A 17,603-nucleotide genomic window follows, 5' to 3' on the forward strand; every position below is an offset into this window, starting at 1 on the left:
AGAGGTTGAGTAAGGCCCAGTGTCGAGCCACCATTCAGAGAATCGCTACAGGATCACGGTCTCTAGGGCCTATCTCCAGTCCTGGGCCTTCTGGTTCTGTGCCAAACACAGTCCTCTCTCTTAAGAATCAGAGCTGATAGAGAAATCATCGAGCTAAAAATTAAGTAAAACCCTATTACAGCCTTAGCTAATTACTAACTACTACTAAAAATGTTACTTTGACCAAGTTACATAATCTTTTTTAAATAGCCTTATGTATATAAGAAGGGAGATAATAAAATGTGCTCTGCCTGAATCACTGGGTTGTTTTGAAGACATGATATACGTGAAAAGATTTTTAGAAGCTAGAATAAGAACTTATGCAAAAGAAAGATGTCATTTTATTAAAGCCTTCCTAGTAGTTTTTTTTTTAACCTGTGAATTAGGGCATAGCGATCACTAGTGTCCATTCCAACACTAGTGGACTACAGTGCAATGACTGGACCCTGTCGGCCATGTATTTTCCATAAAAGTAATTTGTGATTGCAGCAGATATCCTGTGATAAATTTCTAGAGATGCTATCATATGAGTGCCCTAAATCATTATTTCATTTAATTTTGATTATTTTATTTATTTATGTGTTTATTTATTTGAGAGAGAAAGAGCATAAGCAGGGGGAGGGGCAGAGGGACAAGCACACTCCCTGCTGAGTGGGGAGCCCAGCCCAGGCCTGATCCAGTCCTAATACCCTGAGATCATGACCTGAGCCAAAAATCAGACACCTAACCAGCTGAGCCACCCAGGTGCCCCAAAGTTTGCATTCTTATTAACAGTTTTCCAACTTCAAAGTGTTTTTACAGAGAATATGTTTTCAACAGAGTCAAAATTCTTTTAAAAGGGGCACCTGGGTGGCTCAGTGAGTTAAAGCCTCTGCCTTCAACTTAGGTCATGATCTCAGGGTCCTGGGATCGAGCCTCGCATGGGGCTCTCTGCTCAGCAGGGAGCCTGCTTCCCCCCTCCTCTCTCTCTGCCTGCCTCTCTGCCTACTTGTGATCTCTGCCTGTCAAATAAATAAATAAAATCTTTTTAAAAAATAAATAAAATAAAAAATAAAATAAAATAATTTTTTAAAAAAATTCTTTTAAAAGACAGGATTACTGGGGTGCCCAGCTGGCTCAGTTGGTATAGTGTGCAGCTCTTGATCTTGGAGTCATGAGTTCAAGCCCCATGTTGGGCATGGAGCCTACTTAAAAAGAAAAAAGAAAAAAAGTTATAAAAAATGATATGATTACTAAAGTGGAAGAATTTCCTACTAAAATTATGGGGGCGTAAGACAAGTACATATTAAGTGTTTTTTACTGTTTTTATTTTTGGGTTTTGTTTGTTTGTTTTGTAGGGTTGTTTTTGTTTTTAGAGAGCCCATCCTTGGCTCCCCTCTGGTGGGGAGGGGCAGAAGGAGAGCGAGAATCTTTTTTTTTCCCCTGGTTCTCTGCATCCTTTCAGAGATGCACATTTATTGTTCACTTTTGAACACACGCGTTGCAGGGAGGGGCAGGTCCAGCCTGGGTGCCTGCTCCCCCGTGCAGCATTTCTGGGCTCCTGGCATCAGCCAAAGGGAGACCAGCTCTTCCTTCCACCGCACTGAGTAGCGGGAGGCTCCCTGAGTAAAGGCATTTCCTTAAGTGGGATGCATAGAGGTCTCAGCAGCAGTCCTGGAGCCTGGGGAGGCGCTGTGTCCGGAGAGCGAGAATCTTAAGCAGGCTCTACACCCAGTACAGAGCCCAACATAGGGCTCGATCTCACAACCCTGAGCTCATTACCTGAGCCAAAATCAAGATTCTGATGCTTAACTCATCGAGCTACCCAGGCGCCCCATGTACATGTTGAGTTTTTCACATGGCCTGCCAAGTTACCCTCCAGAATAATTTTACCTGTTTACACCAACTTACTTCTTTTGTGGGGAAACTCGAAGGAGTTGAGTCTCAACTTATGGGGATCAGAGTCTCAAGGCTTTCCATTGGAGGAAATGCATATGGCCATCAGGAGACACTATGAGCAAGTCTCTATCTGTGGATCCCTCTGCCAGTAACCACATTTCCCCTTCTATCCAGGTCCATGGACAGAAAGCCGCTTGGGAGGACCCAGTAGAGTGGGTCCGGGACACTCTTCCCTGGCCATCAGCCCAACAAGACCAATCGAAGCTGTACCACCTGCCCCCTCCCACCGTGGGCCCTCATAGCATTGCCTCACCTCCCGAGGATAGGACGGTCAAAGACAGCACCCCAAGTTCTCTGGACTCAGACCCTCTGGTGAGTAGAAACCATTCTAACGTGAAAGTAAGAGTATTATGGAACTGAATTTTTTTCCTTAAGATTTTATTTATTGATTTGAGAGAGCATGTACATGCGTGTACATGAGCTGGGGAAGGAGCAGAGGGAGCTGAGCACAGAGCCCACTGCTGAGCTCGATCCCACGATCCCGAGATCATCACCTGAGCCAAAATCAAGAGTCCAATGCTCAACCAACTGAGCCACCCAGGTGCCCCTGGAATTGAACTTTTCATGCATACCCTGATGGAGGCTTGAGGGTTTCAGCAAGACTAGGACTAGAATGAGGTCAGCAAGGAGCTCAGCCATCAGAATCTTGGGTTAAGAAGCTCATATACCTACAGCCTAGCCTAAGCTAAATAATAATGCTTGCTAGCAAGATGCATGCTCGTAGAGATCCACGTCTCAGGCAGATCCCAGTTAGAACTATTAACCAAAAAAGAGAGCAGTGGGACACATATACACTCTGTCACTACCTCTCCCCATACATTGGTATTATCCTGAGGATGGCTTCGGTTTAGTGGATTTCATGAACCATTGTGAAAAGTAGTCTGAGACAAGGGACCAGCTGGGCGCAAATATTTGCAAGGCTTGTAACCAAAAGAGGATTGGTACTTAGACTATAAAAGACTTCCCATAAAATTTCCAGCTGGGGGGCGCCTGGGTGGCTCAGTGGGTTAAGCTGCTGCCTTCGGCTCAGGTCATGATCTCAGGGTCCTGGGATCGAGTCCCGCATCCGGCTCTCTGCTCAGCAGGGAGCCTGCTTCCTCCTCTCTCTCTCTCCGACTGCCTCTCTGCCTACTTGTGATCTCTCTCTGTCAAACAAATAAAATCTTCAAAAAAAAAAAAAAATTTCCAGCTGGAAGAATGGACAAAGGATATGAATAGGCATTTGCCTAGAGGAAGGCAAATAGTCAATAAAAATATAAAAAGAGGGGCCCCTGGGTGGCTCAGTGGGTTAAGCCTCTGCCTTCGGCTCATGTCATGATCTGAGAAGGTCCTGGGACCGAGCCCCGCAGGGAGCCTGCTTCACCCTTCTCTCTCTGCCTGCTTCTCTGCCTATTTGTGATCTCTGTCAAATAAATAAATAAAATCTCTAAATATATATATATATATATATATATAAAGATCCTTAACTTCCCTAATAATCGTGGAAATGCAACATCAAAACAAGGAGAAAACCGTTTCACATTGGCAGAAATAGTGTGTCTGGAAGCACAGACTTCACACTCAGCTGATGGGAGTGTTTGTTAGCAAAGCCCTTTCGAAAGAGAACTTGGCAATTTGTGTTAAAATGTAACGTGCCCCACTCCTGTGATCTTGCAGTTTTACGTGGCAAGTAAGAAATTCTTCTACTTCAGTCATAATACATTTTAAATTTTGACTTAGTTAAAAACAGGTGTTACCTGTGTTTAAAAAAAAAAAAAAGCCATTAAAATGGAAGACTGTTAACAGGCATGTAAATAGAAGGGTGAAGAGCGGATTCAGGAGAGAACCAGCCAGGTGTACGTAGCTGAAATGGAGGGTGACAGTCTTGAAGAAGCATGGGAGCAAGAGAGAGCTAGAGAGTGCAGGAGGAAGGAAGCGGATGCACCATAGTGTTTAAACCTGACACAAAGCACTAGGCTGTGTGTTGGGGGCGCAGGACTGGCTCGTGAGAACACCGAGTCTGTTCGGTTCTGATTTATTTGGAAGAAGTTGACACACACAGGTGTTCTTACAGCCGCTTCGCACATCCCTCCCGGTATTAACCGGTATGCCCAGGCCTTCTGTCTTCTCCTGCATGTGAACACCTTGGAGGCAGAGGCTGCTTTGTTTGGGCATCGTATAGAGGAGACACTCTCCAGCAGCACGTGCCCATGCTTACAGACAGGGTTGAAGTAACCCTTGCTGCCTTTTCTTGAGCCAGTGAGCCACATGTAAACCCTCCGGGCCCTTCATTACTTCCAAATGAGAATCTTCCAGTGCCGTGATCTAGATGGCTTTATGTTTCGCTTCTGTGGGCAAGGACCCTGAGTCCCGACTCTCACGAATCCATCCTTTTGCCCCTCTTTAGATGGCCATGCTGCTGAAACTTCAAGAAGCTGCCAATTACATTGAGTCTCCAGATCGAGAAACCATCCTGGACCCCAACCTCCAGGCCACGCTTTGAGGGTCTAGCGTCACTGTCACCCCAGACAGCAGAATGCTGGCATCAGCGACGTTCTCTCCTCCTCTCCCCTCTCTTCTTCCAGAGCACTGGTTCTCCAGCCCAAGAGAACAGGAGGGGGAGGAGGAGGAAAGGAAGAGGGCAGGTTCTTGGTGCTGCACCTTGATTGAGAACTTCCTAGTAAGGACTGGTGGGGTGGAGCTTGGAAACTTGTGTCCCCTAGATACATTTACTGGCCTCCTCTCATGACTTTGGGGAAAAGATGATTCTGGGTCTTTTTTCCTTGATTTCGTGTCTCAATTACGGACTCCTAGGCTTTCTGGGAAGGGGTTCAGAAGACATCAGAAAATCCTGCAGCAGTTCCTAACTGATTCTCATGAACAGCTCTGGGAGAGACAGCCCTGTGTGGGGACATCGAAGGGAGGCGGAAGCTCCCCAGAATTTCTTGCAGACCCTTCTGAGTTCCATCACCACTGCCAATAACTCTTCCCCCAGAGATCTGGCTGGAGCCCAGAAAAAGCAGCATGTGGTTTAAAAAATGTTTAAATCAATCTGTAAAAGGTATTTAAAAAAAAAAAAAAGAAAGAAAGAAAAAGAAAAGATGACGCTGGAGAGAGGAAGCAGTTGCCAAGGTAGAGAGCGTGCTGCCCATCCCTGGATGATGTAGGGGACCACAACCAGATGGCTGCCTATCTTGGAAGTCACCAAACCACAACAATAGCATTCCAGCCTTCAGAGAAAGACTGCTAGCTCTGTCTTATACCCTCTAATTTAACATGCATGAGAGTCAATAAACCCTACTTTCTTTTTTATTTTTGCTTTTTGTTTTGTTTCTTTTTCCCCCTTCCATGTGCCTATTTATTTTCCTTTTCCTTCTTTCTTTCTTTCTTTCTTTCTTTCCTTTCTTTCTTTCTTTCTTTCCCCCCCCCCCACCCCATTTCCTCTCATGTCCACAAAATGCTTGGGTTGCTTTTACTGGGGCTAGTTTGGCTTTTCCAAGTGGGTTTTCTTCGGAGAATCTGTTGCCATCTAATTGGCACTAGCTAGATGCCTGCCGTACCACTATCTTTGGCAGCCTTGGGACTTACAGGAGACTGGAAGCATTGATTCAGACAAAAGTTAGCAGAAGAACCTTGACTTTTCGCTATTGAGAAAGCACATGTTCTGCCTGGGAGCTCAGCTGCCAGCCTTCAGCCTGAAAGTGTATCCCCTCATGCTGATAGAAGATCTATTCTGAGCTCCACACAGGACTGGAGGAAAACCAGGAACCTGGGAATATTCCTTTGTGTTGTGGCTTTTGGGCCCCTCACTGCGCTATTCTGATGGCAGCCACTCTGCTCAACTGAATCCAAAATCTGTTAACTGGCATTTACTATTTGTTCTTGACAAGTAAATACTCACTTCTAGGAGACCGGACATCCATAGAAAATACTCACAATCAGAATGTAAGTTTCAAGGAATTTGATTTGGTGGCAAGGATGTGCCTTCTAAAGGGATCCACCCTCACCAGAAGTTGCCCCGAAGGCCCGGCAGTCTATATGCCTTCGCTCAGCAAACACTGAGTACTTACTGTCTACCAGTCGCCAGGTTTAAAAAAAAAAAAAAAAGGCAAGACTTGAGCCGTTGTGTTCACAGTCTGGTAGGAAATCTTAATCTTCATTAAGTGCACATCCCCTGCTTATCTAGACCCTCAGGATCATCTAAGAAATGTAGCCAAAACCCAAGGTGCCATCTAGAAAGAAGCCTTTGATTGTCTAATACAGGAGGGGCAGAAGATCTAGGATCCATTAGATGGACCCTGAAGGACTATGGAACCTTGCTTATCTCAAGTGGACACGTCCTTTTCCTGGCATTTCTGGAAGCCACTGTGGGATGAGATCCAGCCTGAACTGCCTGGCAAGGATGAAGTTTCAGGGCTCTGCAGATCAAAGACACAGGATGAGCCCGGGCCCAAGTGTGCATTCTTCAGATTCCTATGTAGCACAAGACCTTATCTGAATCTACAGGCATACTCACCTGGACTGTTCTGTCCCACCCAACCAAGGAGTACATGCATCTGACTCTTCATATCAGAATCTTTCCATTTAGGTCCAACAGATGGTTCAGGTTGCTCCCCAAGAAAGCTTCTGCCTTCACCTGTTTGCTTTCAGGGATGACAGGGCACTCTATGCTGGAGACTTTTTACTGCTTTTGCTGCTAAGTCCATGAGCTGTGAAGATCCCCAACCAACTCAGCTGTAAAATATGCAATTCCATGGTGGGAAGAGGCTGTTTGTTCAAGGATGGTGCTGATATCACTGCCTTAAGGTCTCTGCTGTGCAGAATGAGGAGGCCTCAGAGCTGGGTGTTCTCACTTGGATGGAAGGGAAGACCGGGACGGGCCTACTTTGGACCGAGGCCTCTTCTGAACCCTGTCCTTAGCTCCAGTCCCATAGCAAGGCTCAGACTTTCAATGCCATCTTAATTGGGTGGTTGAGCCCTTAACTCTCTACTTTCTGGTGCTGCCCAGTCAGTGCCTTCTATCATGGATGTTACTGGCTACTTGAGAAAAAGGAACGAGGGGAACCCCTTCCTCCATTCCAACTGCCTCAGACCTCCAAAGGGATTCTTGGCTCCGTAGAAACCATGGATACCACCGTGAATTTTACTTGGATCCTCAGCAGGTTGATTCTGGAGGCCTCTCGTGTTACGAATTTTACTCTCTATTTCTGGGACCCACCACCCTCTACTCTGAGTTGACTGCTGCATTTAGCCCAGGTCTCTAGTTGCTTTCCTCCAAAAAATGCGTTCCCATCTAATGAGGTGGCACTGCAGCCTCAGCTTTCCCTCTGGAGCCTGGGACCCTGTTTACAGTCGCACACTTGGGCCCCGCATTGTGGGGATGTGTCGTCTCACCAAGGAATCATGCTTACGTGGCAACTGCAGAAGGTTGAGCCTCCTCATGGTGCTATAACCCCTTGGGGTGCTCATCCAGACTTCTCTGAAGCAGAAAACCTGAGCTCCCCACACTGCCCTAGAATTAATGGCAAGAGCAAATCCACAGCATTCTCTCCTACCTACACATCTGCTTCTTAGTTGAGACTACTGGGATCCCTCCGAAAATGAAAACCGGGTCCCATAGCTAACTTCTCAGCCCCCGGGCACCTTCAGAAGAACCCAGCCTACGTAGGACTGGGATGTGTGCTCTCCCTTTCCTCTCCAGACCCTCAACTCTATTCCTCACCAAAGTGGGCTAGCAGACAACATGGTTCAGTACCCAACATCAACTTCTGGGGAGAGCCACGACTCCAGGAGAGGTCCCTACGCAGACTCCCTCTCATTTCTGGATGAAGATGACCAACACATTTTGTCCAGTGTATGTGTTTCTCAATCCCTGCCTAGGCATTAAAAATAAAATACTAGGTAATTGGAGGCTAATACGGGACTTGATGTTTTTGTGTGTGTCTCTCTCTCTCTCTCTCTCTCTCTAAGAGCACTTTGCTGTTGCTGTTTCCAACTTCTGAGGCTTCAGAATATTTTTTAAAGATCTATGCTTTGTGGCAGCTCTACGGTGCTTATCTCTTGTCTTTGTGTGAATCCTATACCAATATCTTTTTCATGTAGTCTGACCATTGGGAAGCTAGAGGCTAACAGGAAACAAAGATTTGCTGTCCGTGAACAGACCCCACAATGAAGTCCTTATGGATTGGCATGCTACTTTTTAGTCTTGAATTACCAGTCTTCTAACTAATCTATTCATACTTCTTAAGGATTTCAGAAGAAATGGTGGGTTTTGGTTTTGTTTTGGGGTTTTGTTTTGTTTTGTTTGTTTTTGTTGGGGTTTTGTTTTGTTTTTTTTTTTTTTTTTTTTTTTTCATTTCATTTCTGGTTCTTTGGTTTTCCTGGTTTGCAAGACTCCCAATGGACCTCATCTCACCACGTCTCCACTCCTAGCTCTCTGACCATGAGGGTCACACTATTCAGAGGGACATTCCTTTCCAGTCTCGGAGGGAACTCGTTCCTGTAGGTTTCCAAAAGAGTAGGAAGAAAACAACCTGATCTTTCTCCCAAACACCTCACATCATTGCCTGTGAGGACTCCCATATACAGAAACCCTGCTTACAAGGTGAAATTTGCCAGACAGGGTAGGACTTGGTCCTACAAACCAGCATTAGGAGACCTACAGGACACTCTTAAGGATCCTTGATTACAGGGTGTTTAGGAAAGGAGGCTGTTCTTGTCCTAATCACAGGTCTAACACAGGGTTCAAGTGTTAAATTAATCCAGATCACCAAATGTAACTTCTCAGCATACTTTTTTTTCTTTTTCTTTGACCTTAGCTAAGCTGATGCTAATAAGCAGACTATAAGTCAACCCCACTGATAGGATGAAATGTGCTTTTCCAGAGGGTTTATTAATGGATATACTAATTCACTGCTGGTACACTCTTAGGATGAGGAACTACTAGCAAGTTCTGGCTACTAGTGGTTCATGGCTCCACTAAGGAGGCCATAAGTAATAAAATGGTCTTAGGGACACTATGTTCCCAAGCCAATGCCTGAAGATACTGCCCTTTATACTTGAATCAGCTTTATATATTCATGAGTCCTCAACCAACCTGATCAGGGATATATGGGGCCACCAGATGGGCTCTCCCCATTGCTGAGGATCCATGTGTGTGTGTGGATGTGTGCTCAGCCCAGTCCCGCAGGCAAGCGCTGCCAGCCAGAGACTGGGAAACAGGAGTAAGCTGGAAGATGAGGACCCTGGTAGAAATACAGAGGCTGCACAGAGAGCATTAGAGTTGAAAATTAAACCTATGTATCCTGGATCCTCGCAGTTTGATGTTCTGGCTATTTTTCTGAATGATTATGTCACGGAGAATTTTCTATCGACAAGAATGGTCATGGAAGTAAGTGGACCTTTGGTCCCTTGATTAAGCTCTTTCATTTCCTGGAATACTGGTTTTCAACCTTTGTTTTCAGCCCAGCAACAGCAGCAACATCTGGGAACTTGTTACAAATGAAATTCTCAGGCCCCCATCTCAGACCTACTAAAACAGAAACAGAAACTACTGGAGAGGGCCCAGCCATTTGTGTTTTAACAAACCCTCTTGGTAATTCTGATGCATGCTTCAGTGTGAAAGTCACTTTTTTTTTTTTTTTTTTTTTTTTGAGGGAAAGGCAAGTAGCAGAGTCCCCACACTGAGGGGCTTTAGGACTAAAAAATAAGAAGGTCCTAGGTTACAGTTCAGGGTTTTACATTAATTTCAAAGTTATCTTTCCCATGCTTCCTTATGTTTCTGTTTTTCCTCTTATTTAACACAGAAAGAAAAGGTACATGTGCCTTTGGGCAGACGTGAGGGGGAATGCTGGCATCCTTCGAGTTGAACACAATCTTTGGAGAACTATCTCCTGCCTCTGAAATTTTTCCTTGGGAAACGAAAGGGCGGTAGCAGAAGAAAGCAGTTGGAGGTCTCTTCCAGACTGCTCTTCTGCTCGATTGCATCTACTCCGAGCATTTTCCTGATTATATAATAGGATGAGAAAAGTCAGAAAATCTCATTTGTATTTCCATGGCAACTTGTGCTCTTAGCAACATCCCCCCTCCTTTAGTTGAGTTCTGAAGGGCACTGCTGGGTCTGAGAAACCTGGCCAGAACCTCCTTCCCCAAGGCTGGTGGGGGACTCCAGTTCCCCCAAGAAGGCCCCATCTCTGTGCTGTGCTCGGCTCACAGGAGGGACTTAAGCACAAAAAAGATGCAGAACAGGGGCAGCTAAACCTCTGGGCTCATCCTTTCCCTTCCCCATGCCAGGCCTAGGGTACAGAATGACAGCCACAGTGACAGAATAAAATCCTTCAACAACAAAAAAAGAAAAAAAAAATCTGAGAGGAGCTTCTTATCTTTCCAGATTCACAGATTCTAGCTGATGGGGCCATGGGGTAGCTGTGGACAGCTGCTTTTGTTTCAAGTTTGTCAGTCTTCCCTGCCAGGGAGCTTATGGGTAAAGGACAAAGTGATGTGCTAGTACTAAGTCCCTTGAAATCAAGGACTAAGCATCTGGGGAGGAACTAAGGCCAGAGAAGGCAAGTGTAAAACAAATTGCAGTAAAGTCACCTCTTCAGTCCCCCCAAAGGCTGATGACAGGCCTTTGGTCATCTCCTGTGGGGTCTTCCTGCTTCCCTGCCATTCCTGGGAGACTGAAGATGTTGGATAATAAGCCAAGAGCTCCCATATCCCTGCCAGTGTCTGGGCTACTGCTGTGCAGAGCCTCCCACTTAATGGCTTTTGTTACTGTTGTTTTTTGTGTTGTTGTCTTTTTTTAACAGAACAATCCTTTTTTAAAATGAATTCCAACCCCTACTAGATTCCTTTCCTTCCCTTCCCCACCCACCCCCATCCTGTTTTAGGCAGCACTGTTTATGTGGATGGACTCTGTGTTTCTCAAATGCATGGCAATCCTCAGGTGGAAAGTGGGCAGGAATTTTTGCACCAGGTTCGGGTTGGTTTGTTTGTTTTTTAATTTATTGGACATAAAGCTCCAAACCAGGATATGTGTGTGTCTATGTGTTTATGTTTTTTTCTCATTTGACCCTCTCTTTCAGTCTACCCCCTTTTATATCTAATGTAGAGAAAGCAAATTTGAATCTGGAAAGCAAACCGTTGTATATAGTTGCGGTAACAATCATAAAGAGAGCTGAGCTGTCCCCCTAGTAATTTGTTTTAAGTTAACAAATTGGTTGAAAATTAAATCCATGCCAGGCCAGCTGAAGAGGCCTTCCTCCATCACTGCCCAGAGGCCCCTCCTCTGGGCCCTCTGTTCCATCAGGCATGTCTCCTCCCAGCAAGATTCATCTGTTTGATGCCATTTGCGTTTCAATAAAGTTATCTCCTGTATTGTCCACTGGTTCTCTCTAGTTCCCTCTCTGTCTGGTTTCTGTCTCCATTTATCTTGTGGCCCATTCCTTGATCTGCAAGGGGAGACTGCTTGTGGTCATTTGCCTAACCAAGGGGTAAACCTCATCTGCCTGGAAATGTCTGATCCTCAAATCCTAAGTAGGAGCTCTGGAACCCTTTGGTTGGGGAAAGCGGGGAGGGGGGTTCCCTACTTGCACACTGTGGACATAGCATCCTTCAGCAAACCAAAATTCAGAGCTCTTGAGTTCTCCATCGACTCCACAGTTTGAAAATCTACCACCCTCTGGACTTTCCTGTTCTCTTCCAGGGGTAAAAGTGAATTTAACCCAGGAAAAAAGAAGCTGCTCTAATGGATCAAGGAAAGAAGGAAAAGAAGTCCTACTATTCCCTACTGTGGAATCTCAAGGTCCAAGAAGCAATCTTTTTCCTATGAAATTGTGGTAACACAACCCACCTGTCCTCTAACATGGGAAATGACAAATGTGTCCTCAAAGCAAGGAATCAATTTTTAGGAAGAATACTCAGATGAAGTGACAACCCCAGATCACTACCAATTTAGCAGTCGTAGTCTTAGAACTAGGCTAGGAATTGCCATCTGGTTTCCTCTGCCACTTGGGAATGAGAGTCAGAGTTCCTAGAAACCATTTTAAGGCACTTAACCTGAACAGCTTGCTAAAAATTACCTGTTCCTCTTGCTCTAGAGCCTCCCCCTCCACCAACATGCCATTCTGACCCTCTGCCACGACGTGCTTGCCAACCCGCCCTGCATTTTTTTAAATTTGAAGTGTATTTTATTTACATTCTGCCCTGCATTTTTTAACCCCTCTGGATAATCCTCTCCACTTGCTCCAGTATTTAGCACTATCGCTATTCCTTCAGCCATTTCCCACAACCAGCCCTAAGATATCCATGTTAAACTACTCTCATTCCCTCATCCCTTAAATGTCCAGCCACAATTTCTCTGGGCAAAAAAAAATGTATAGCTTCTCAGTGAACAGGATTCATTCTCAAATAGTCATTCAAGCACTTACTCTGCAGGAAATGTCCTTACCCACGCAGGTGCCCTCTCCTGGCCAGACACTCCACAATTTTGAAGTTGGGCTCAACTAGGCTGGAAAATCAAGGGACTGGGTCTCTTGCAGGTGACCACTCCCCACTGCCCAGTCCACTTCAGTTTCTTTCCCCTACCTTTGAATTCTGGAGGCTGAAATCAAGAGGCTCCCTTGAGCCAACGGTTTTTTGTTTGTTTGTTTGTTTGTTTTGTTTTGTTTCAGTGTTTGGGTGGAGGAAAAGACTGGTTTAAAAAATCACTATTTTTGACCCAGACCTCTCTACTTAAAGCCATCTACACCCATTCCCATTTCACTTCCTCTCTCCTAACAAAGTCTCTTATACCTGAAAGATCCATGAACTTAAAGTCCTATATCATGGCGTTTGTTCCCAGTGAGTTTGCTAACTTGTTCCACTTTAGAAAATCCCCCTAACCTCAGTTTTCACATAAATGCGAAATGATTCTTGCGGGAAAAGGTGCACTTTCCGTCCATACGACAGGAGGCGCTGTCTCTGGAGGCTTAACCCATTCCCCGCCCCCTTCCCGCTCCCGCCCGGCTCTGGTGCGCAGGCGCGGCTTCGCGGATTGGCCGCGCGCGGGAGCCGTCTTTTAGTGGCGGGTCCCGGTCGCGGGGCTGGCGGGCTGAAAGGAAGAAAGATGGCGGCAGCGGCAGCGGGTGGTGCGGCCTCCGGGCTGCCCGGTCCAGTGGCACAAGGACTGAAGGAGGCGTTAGTGGATACGCTCACCGGGATCCTCTCCCCAGTGCAGGAGGTGCGAGCCGCTGCCGAGGAACAGATTAAAGTGCTCGAGGTGACAGAGGGTGAGTGAGGCGGGACCGTCACGAGGATGGGTCGGACCTGGGCCGGCAGTACTATCCGCTGGCCGCAGCTCCGGACCGGCCGGGGGCAAGGGGAGCCTGAGCCAATGGGGATCTGGGCGCCGAGGCCCAGCAGGCAGGAATGGGGTAGGAAGCCAGAGGACGATGTCCCCAGTGGCTGTGAAAGTCCGGGAGAGGGGAGGCGCTCCTGGAGGAGAGGGTCGGGGGAGGTGGAGTCTCGAAGGGGAGGGGGAGGGTGGAGACTAGAAAAGCTAGATGGAGCCTGGGATCTGCAGAGCAGAGATGGAGCTAGACCTGCTGCTGTTGGAGGAAGTCGCGCGCTCTGGGAAACATTTTTGAGTTTAGACCAGGTCTTTGGCTGTCCACTTTGCCAGCTCGGTTGTACTGGGATAAGAGTAAGGGGAGTTAGTAGAAGTGGTGAGAGGCCAGAGCCTTGAGAACGCGGTTATCAAATCTTGGTATATATCAAACAAGTTTCTGCCTCTGAGTTGTAAGCCTAGCTGGTCGTTTTACCTCTTAATGTTTTTCCAGAAATCAAATTAGTGCATATGCAGATGATTCACCTTCCTGATCGTACTCCCCGATAATTTTCAAAATAATTTTCACTTATCAAATACCTTTGTGTGCCTTTCTATTTGAAGGAACTGATCCTTTGTCTTTGACTCTTTGTCCCCGTACTCCTATTATATGCTTTAAAGTGATGGAGAAAAAAATAAACCATTGGTTTGAGACTGTCTGTCAATTTCCTGCTGAGTGGGCCTTTCACCAAGCCCAGTGTAGCCACTTTACAAAGAACAATTTGATCCTAAAACAGGAGGAGGGAAAATCCTCTTGGTCTTTATGTAAGAAATAAATTTGTCTGTCGGGGCTTCACTGGAAGAACTGCAAATCTTTAGAATTTTCCCCAGCTCAGCCACCTCTTAGAGACCTCTTCTGAGATAGGGGAAATTGACCATGGACTAACCAGTCACCCTCAAAACCTTAAGTGTGCTCTCCTACCAGGCTTGGGATTTTCACTGAAAAAAGAACTTCGGACAAATCTCCCTTTAATTTTATGTTCTCTGGTAATATGAGATGCCTGTTGAAAATGAATTTCCTTCTGTTGAAAATACATTGAGATTTGGGATATAATAGGTTAAGGACCATTTTGAAGACCTAATTGTAATTGTCATTGTTCTGTAAAATGTCAGACACTACAATAGGAGCAGCCACTGGTTAGGAGAAAGCTGTTTGAGAGCCATGCGTAGATTGATTGCAGTTATTACAGTCTCCCAGATAAAAAATTGTTATTCACATTGTCTCTGCCTCCCTTGGATATGAAGGAGGAAGAGTGACCAAGCAAAGGAACCTCATCACATTCAAGTTACTACTTGAATAAAGTTGAAGGTCTGATGCCTTTCCTGAATGATTCCTAATGTTCCTGGTGCCCAGATGTATGTCTGACACCTTCCTACAAAAGGTGAACCCCTGGTGCATGTTTTAACAGCTCCACTTGGGCTCTGATCCCTCTCTAGCCAATGCCATGTTCTCATCTAGGCATGGTCTATTATTGGATAAACTTCTTGAGATCTTTTTGAAGTTCTAGTCTCTCATTTTCTTCATCTTTTGGGGTCTTGAAATCTAAAATTAAACAGAAGTGCAGAATTTTGCCTTTGATTTAGGCTGCTGACGGGAATAGACTGAAACACACACGCCTTAACTTACTGGTAATGTGCCATCAGGCATGCTGTGCTACATGAAAAGGCTATAATACAGTGACCTGATATTGATGGTCTCGTACTAAGACGTATGACTCACAGGGTTCGGTTGTGACGTACAGAGTTGGGCCAGGTCTCTCGAGTTAATTGTAGTGTCTTGGACCCTTTGGAGGCTATTTGCATTTTTAAATAATCCGATTTCTTACGTTTATTTAAAAGTGATAAAAACTGACCCCTTTTCAGTTACCTCTTTTTAGATGGAGGTTGATGATCCATTCCTCAGATGTAGTTCCTTGCTTCACTCCTTTTCTCTTCTTATGGCCTTTACTTTCTCTTCTCATGGCTCTTCGTATGACGCAATTTGCCATTGGGTCCAGAGCACCTCCTGTCTATATTCCGTCTGAATCTCAAATGGTTTCTTAACATAGTCACTAATTTCTTTCCCACTAGCCATTGCCTCCCTTTACATGAAAATATAGCACTTGGCTTCCCAGCCAGGATTTAGCCAACTATTTGTCCTGATGAAACTGGTGGGACACTGCTCTTCCTATTACATTAGAACACCCTGCAGGCCAAGGTAGGAACCATTCTTGTAAATGAATGAACAGATCATTTTCCATTCCTTTCGAGTTTCTTCACATTTTAGTTTTATCCTAGTGGAAGAACCTTGCTTTTTCTAGTCCTAGAAAAAACACACGTCCTCAAAACTTGGAGTTAATGAGAAATCTGAGAAATCTTAGCAATGGCTAATCTTTTGATCTTTTTGGTTCCTGGGGCCCAATGTCAGGTGGTTGTTTCTAGTCCCTTTGTCCCCTCAAATTACCACACTGTCTTTGTGAGCCATTTATTATTGCCTCACATGGAAGACTGGTCCCAGTTGATTTTAAAGATTAACCAGTCTGCTCCCTTTGACAAAGAGCTGTACCACCATCCTTGGTTGCCAGGTCCTAGTGTTGGGGCTTAAGTAGAAGAATTTCTAATTTTGAGGGAAAGGATACAGATAATTTGTTAACCTTCTATTAAATGGACAAACAAGAGAGGTTGACATGCTCTGACCAGATTCTTGGGAAAATGACATTTTAAAAAGCATTTTATCCTAGAAAATTGAGTTTGCTGGAGCCCAGAGTACATTCTGGTCATTTAGTCGGCCAACTGATATTTTCCAAGAAATAATTAGTTATCATGTTTTCCAGAATGGGAACCTGCACCCTTAAGTCTAAGCCAAGGAAGTGTATATATGTGAGAGGTCCATCTTTGATACTGGCTTGATTTCAAAAGGATCGAGATAACGTCAGCCTGGTGTTCTGGAATGATTTTCTTGAGTTCCTGTGCTTTCCACTTTCCTCAGTCACTTGGAATCTGAGGGAAACCCAACATACCTTTCTGAATAGAAACCCTATTAACAGTGGTTCATTAGAGAAGGAGAAGGTGCCACAAACCACCTTCTTCAGACAGACTCCCATCCAGAATTGAGAACCATATTACTTGAAAGTCTGGAAGTGCCTCTGCTATTACAGTATTCCAGAAGAGAGATGGTACCCTTTCTTTTTTTCTTAGGAAGACTGAGATTTTGAGTTTGGCCAGCAGAGTTTGCAGGAATTGAGTTCTGCCTCAACAGAATAAAAATAAAAGTCTTTTGGTCTGTTAAAGCATTCTTCTAATTCTTGTTTTACTTAATAGGGAGGGTCATATCCAGCATTTTTTAAACATAGTAATTAAAAAAGATTGAAAAGGTTATGAACTGGTGGAGATCTCTTACATCAAAGTCTAATATTGCCTATGGAGCTTTTCTTTTTTGTCTGACTTATGAGATCATGACTTTTGAGAATATTTTTGGTGTATTTATGCTAGTTTTTTATATCTTAGAATGGAGGTTTTCCTTCTGTCTCTACTTTCCTCTAAGAACAGCATCACCCAAGTGGTAGAATGAGTTGCTTTCATTCATAAGCTCTAATTCTCCAAGCCAGCATAGCAGACTTTCTTCTGTAACCAAGTTTAGACCCTAGGTCATTTTCTTCTCTTAGTTATTTCTTTCCATCTGTTGGAAGTGAAGACATTTTTCCCCTACCATTTGGCTTTAACTTAGTCTTTTCTGTCTTTTTCCCAGCAGATACATCACATAAAATACTTTTTTCCATCACCATTATATTGAACTGGGGAAGGGGGGGAATAACCTCTCCCTCACTTTTCCTGGCATTCAGATGCTGCCCAGATATCTGTGTTGATTCCCCCATCTTAGATGCCTAGAGAGATGTTCCTGCTAGCTGGAAGTTTGCTTTCTGGTTCTCATGGGCACTTTTCTGGCTCTCTTACAGTTTAGCGTAAGCACTGTCACCTGCGAAGGGAGCCCCTCAAGGATCCAGACGCACTCCTGGGCATGTGGCGGGCACTGAGCCGAGCGGAAGGCGGCCACGCTCGGAAAAAGGCCAGTGGTGGAGTTTTCTTTTTCCTTTCAGCTGTGATGTTGTGGTGCTTACCAACGCCCATGAGAAAAGGGGGGGCTTCTCCAGAGCTTTACTGAGAACTACCTCCTTTCCCAACCAAACTCTATTCATAGTTCTTCCTAGTAGTAGCTTCCCTGACTATCAAAGCACTACCAAGTTTCATGTCTCTTTAGTAGACCCCTAAAACCAATAGCATATGTTTCATAACTTATCCTTTATCC

The 17,603-nt window shown here is 45.0% G+C and overlaps 2 protein-coding genes across 7 annotated transcripts in view; both read left to right on the forward strand.

Moving 5' to 3' along the window:
• The window catches only part of NAV1 (neuron navigator 1), a 255,219-nt gene extending 243,883 nt beyond the window's left edge, over positions 1–11,336 (forward strand). For all 5 annotated transcript variants that reach the window (XM_059413084.1, XM_059413085.1, XM_059413086.1 and 2 more), the window contains 2 exons: positions 2,092–2,289; positions 4,364–11,336. In XM_059413084.1, the coding sequence (XP_059269067.1) occupies positions 2,092–2,289; positions 4,364–4,459 (294 nt within the window). In that variant the 3' untranslated portion in view covers positions 4,460–11,336. The remainder of the gene's footprint in view (positions 1–2,091; positions 2,290–4,363) is intronic.
• A 1,643-nt stretch (positions 11,337–12,979) lies between these two features.
• IPO9 (importin 9) overlaps positions 12,980–17,603 on the forward strand; it is a 56,213-nt gene continuing 51,589 nt past the window's right edge. The window contains exon 1 of one of the 2 annotated variants that reach the window (XM_059413090.1): positions 12,980–13,223. In XM_059413090.1, coding sequence (XP_059269073.1) covers positions 13,061–13,223 — 163 coding nt within the window. In that variant the 5' untranslated portion in view covers positions 12,980–13,060. Of the gene's footprint in view, positions 13,224–17,264; positions 17,364–17,603 lie in introns of those variants that run through there. The other variant, XM_059413091.1, reaches the window with a different exon arrangement.

The sequence above is a fragment of the Mustela nigripes genome, chromosome 10 (genome assembly GCF_022355385.1).
Source record: "Mustela nigripes isolate SB6536 chromosome 10, MUSNIG.SB6536, whole genome shotgun sequence".
In the NCBI taxonomy this organism is placed as follows: Eukaryota; Metazoa; Chordata; class Mammalia; order Carnivora; family Mustelidae; genus Mustela; species Mustela nigripes.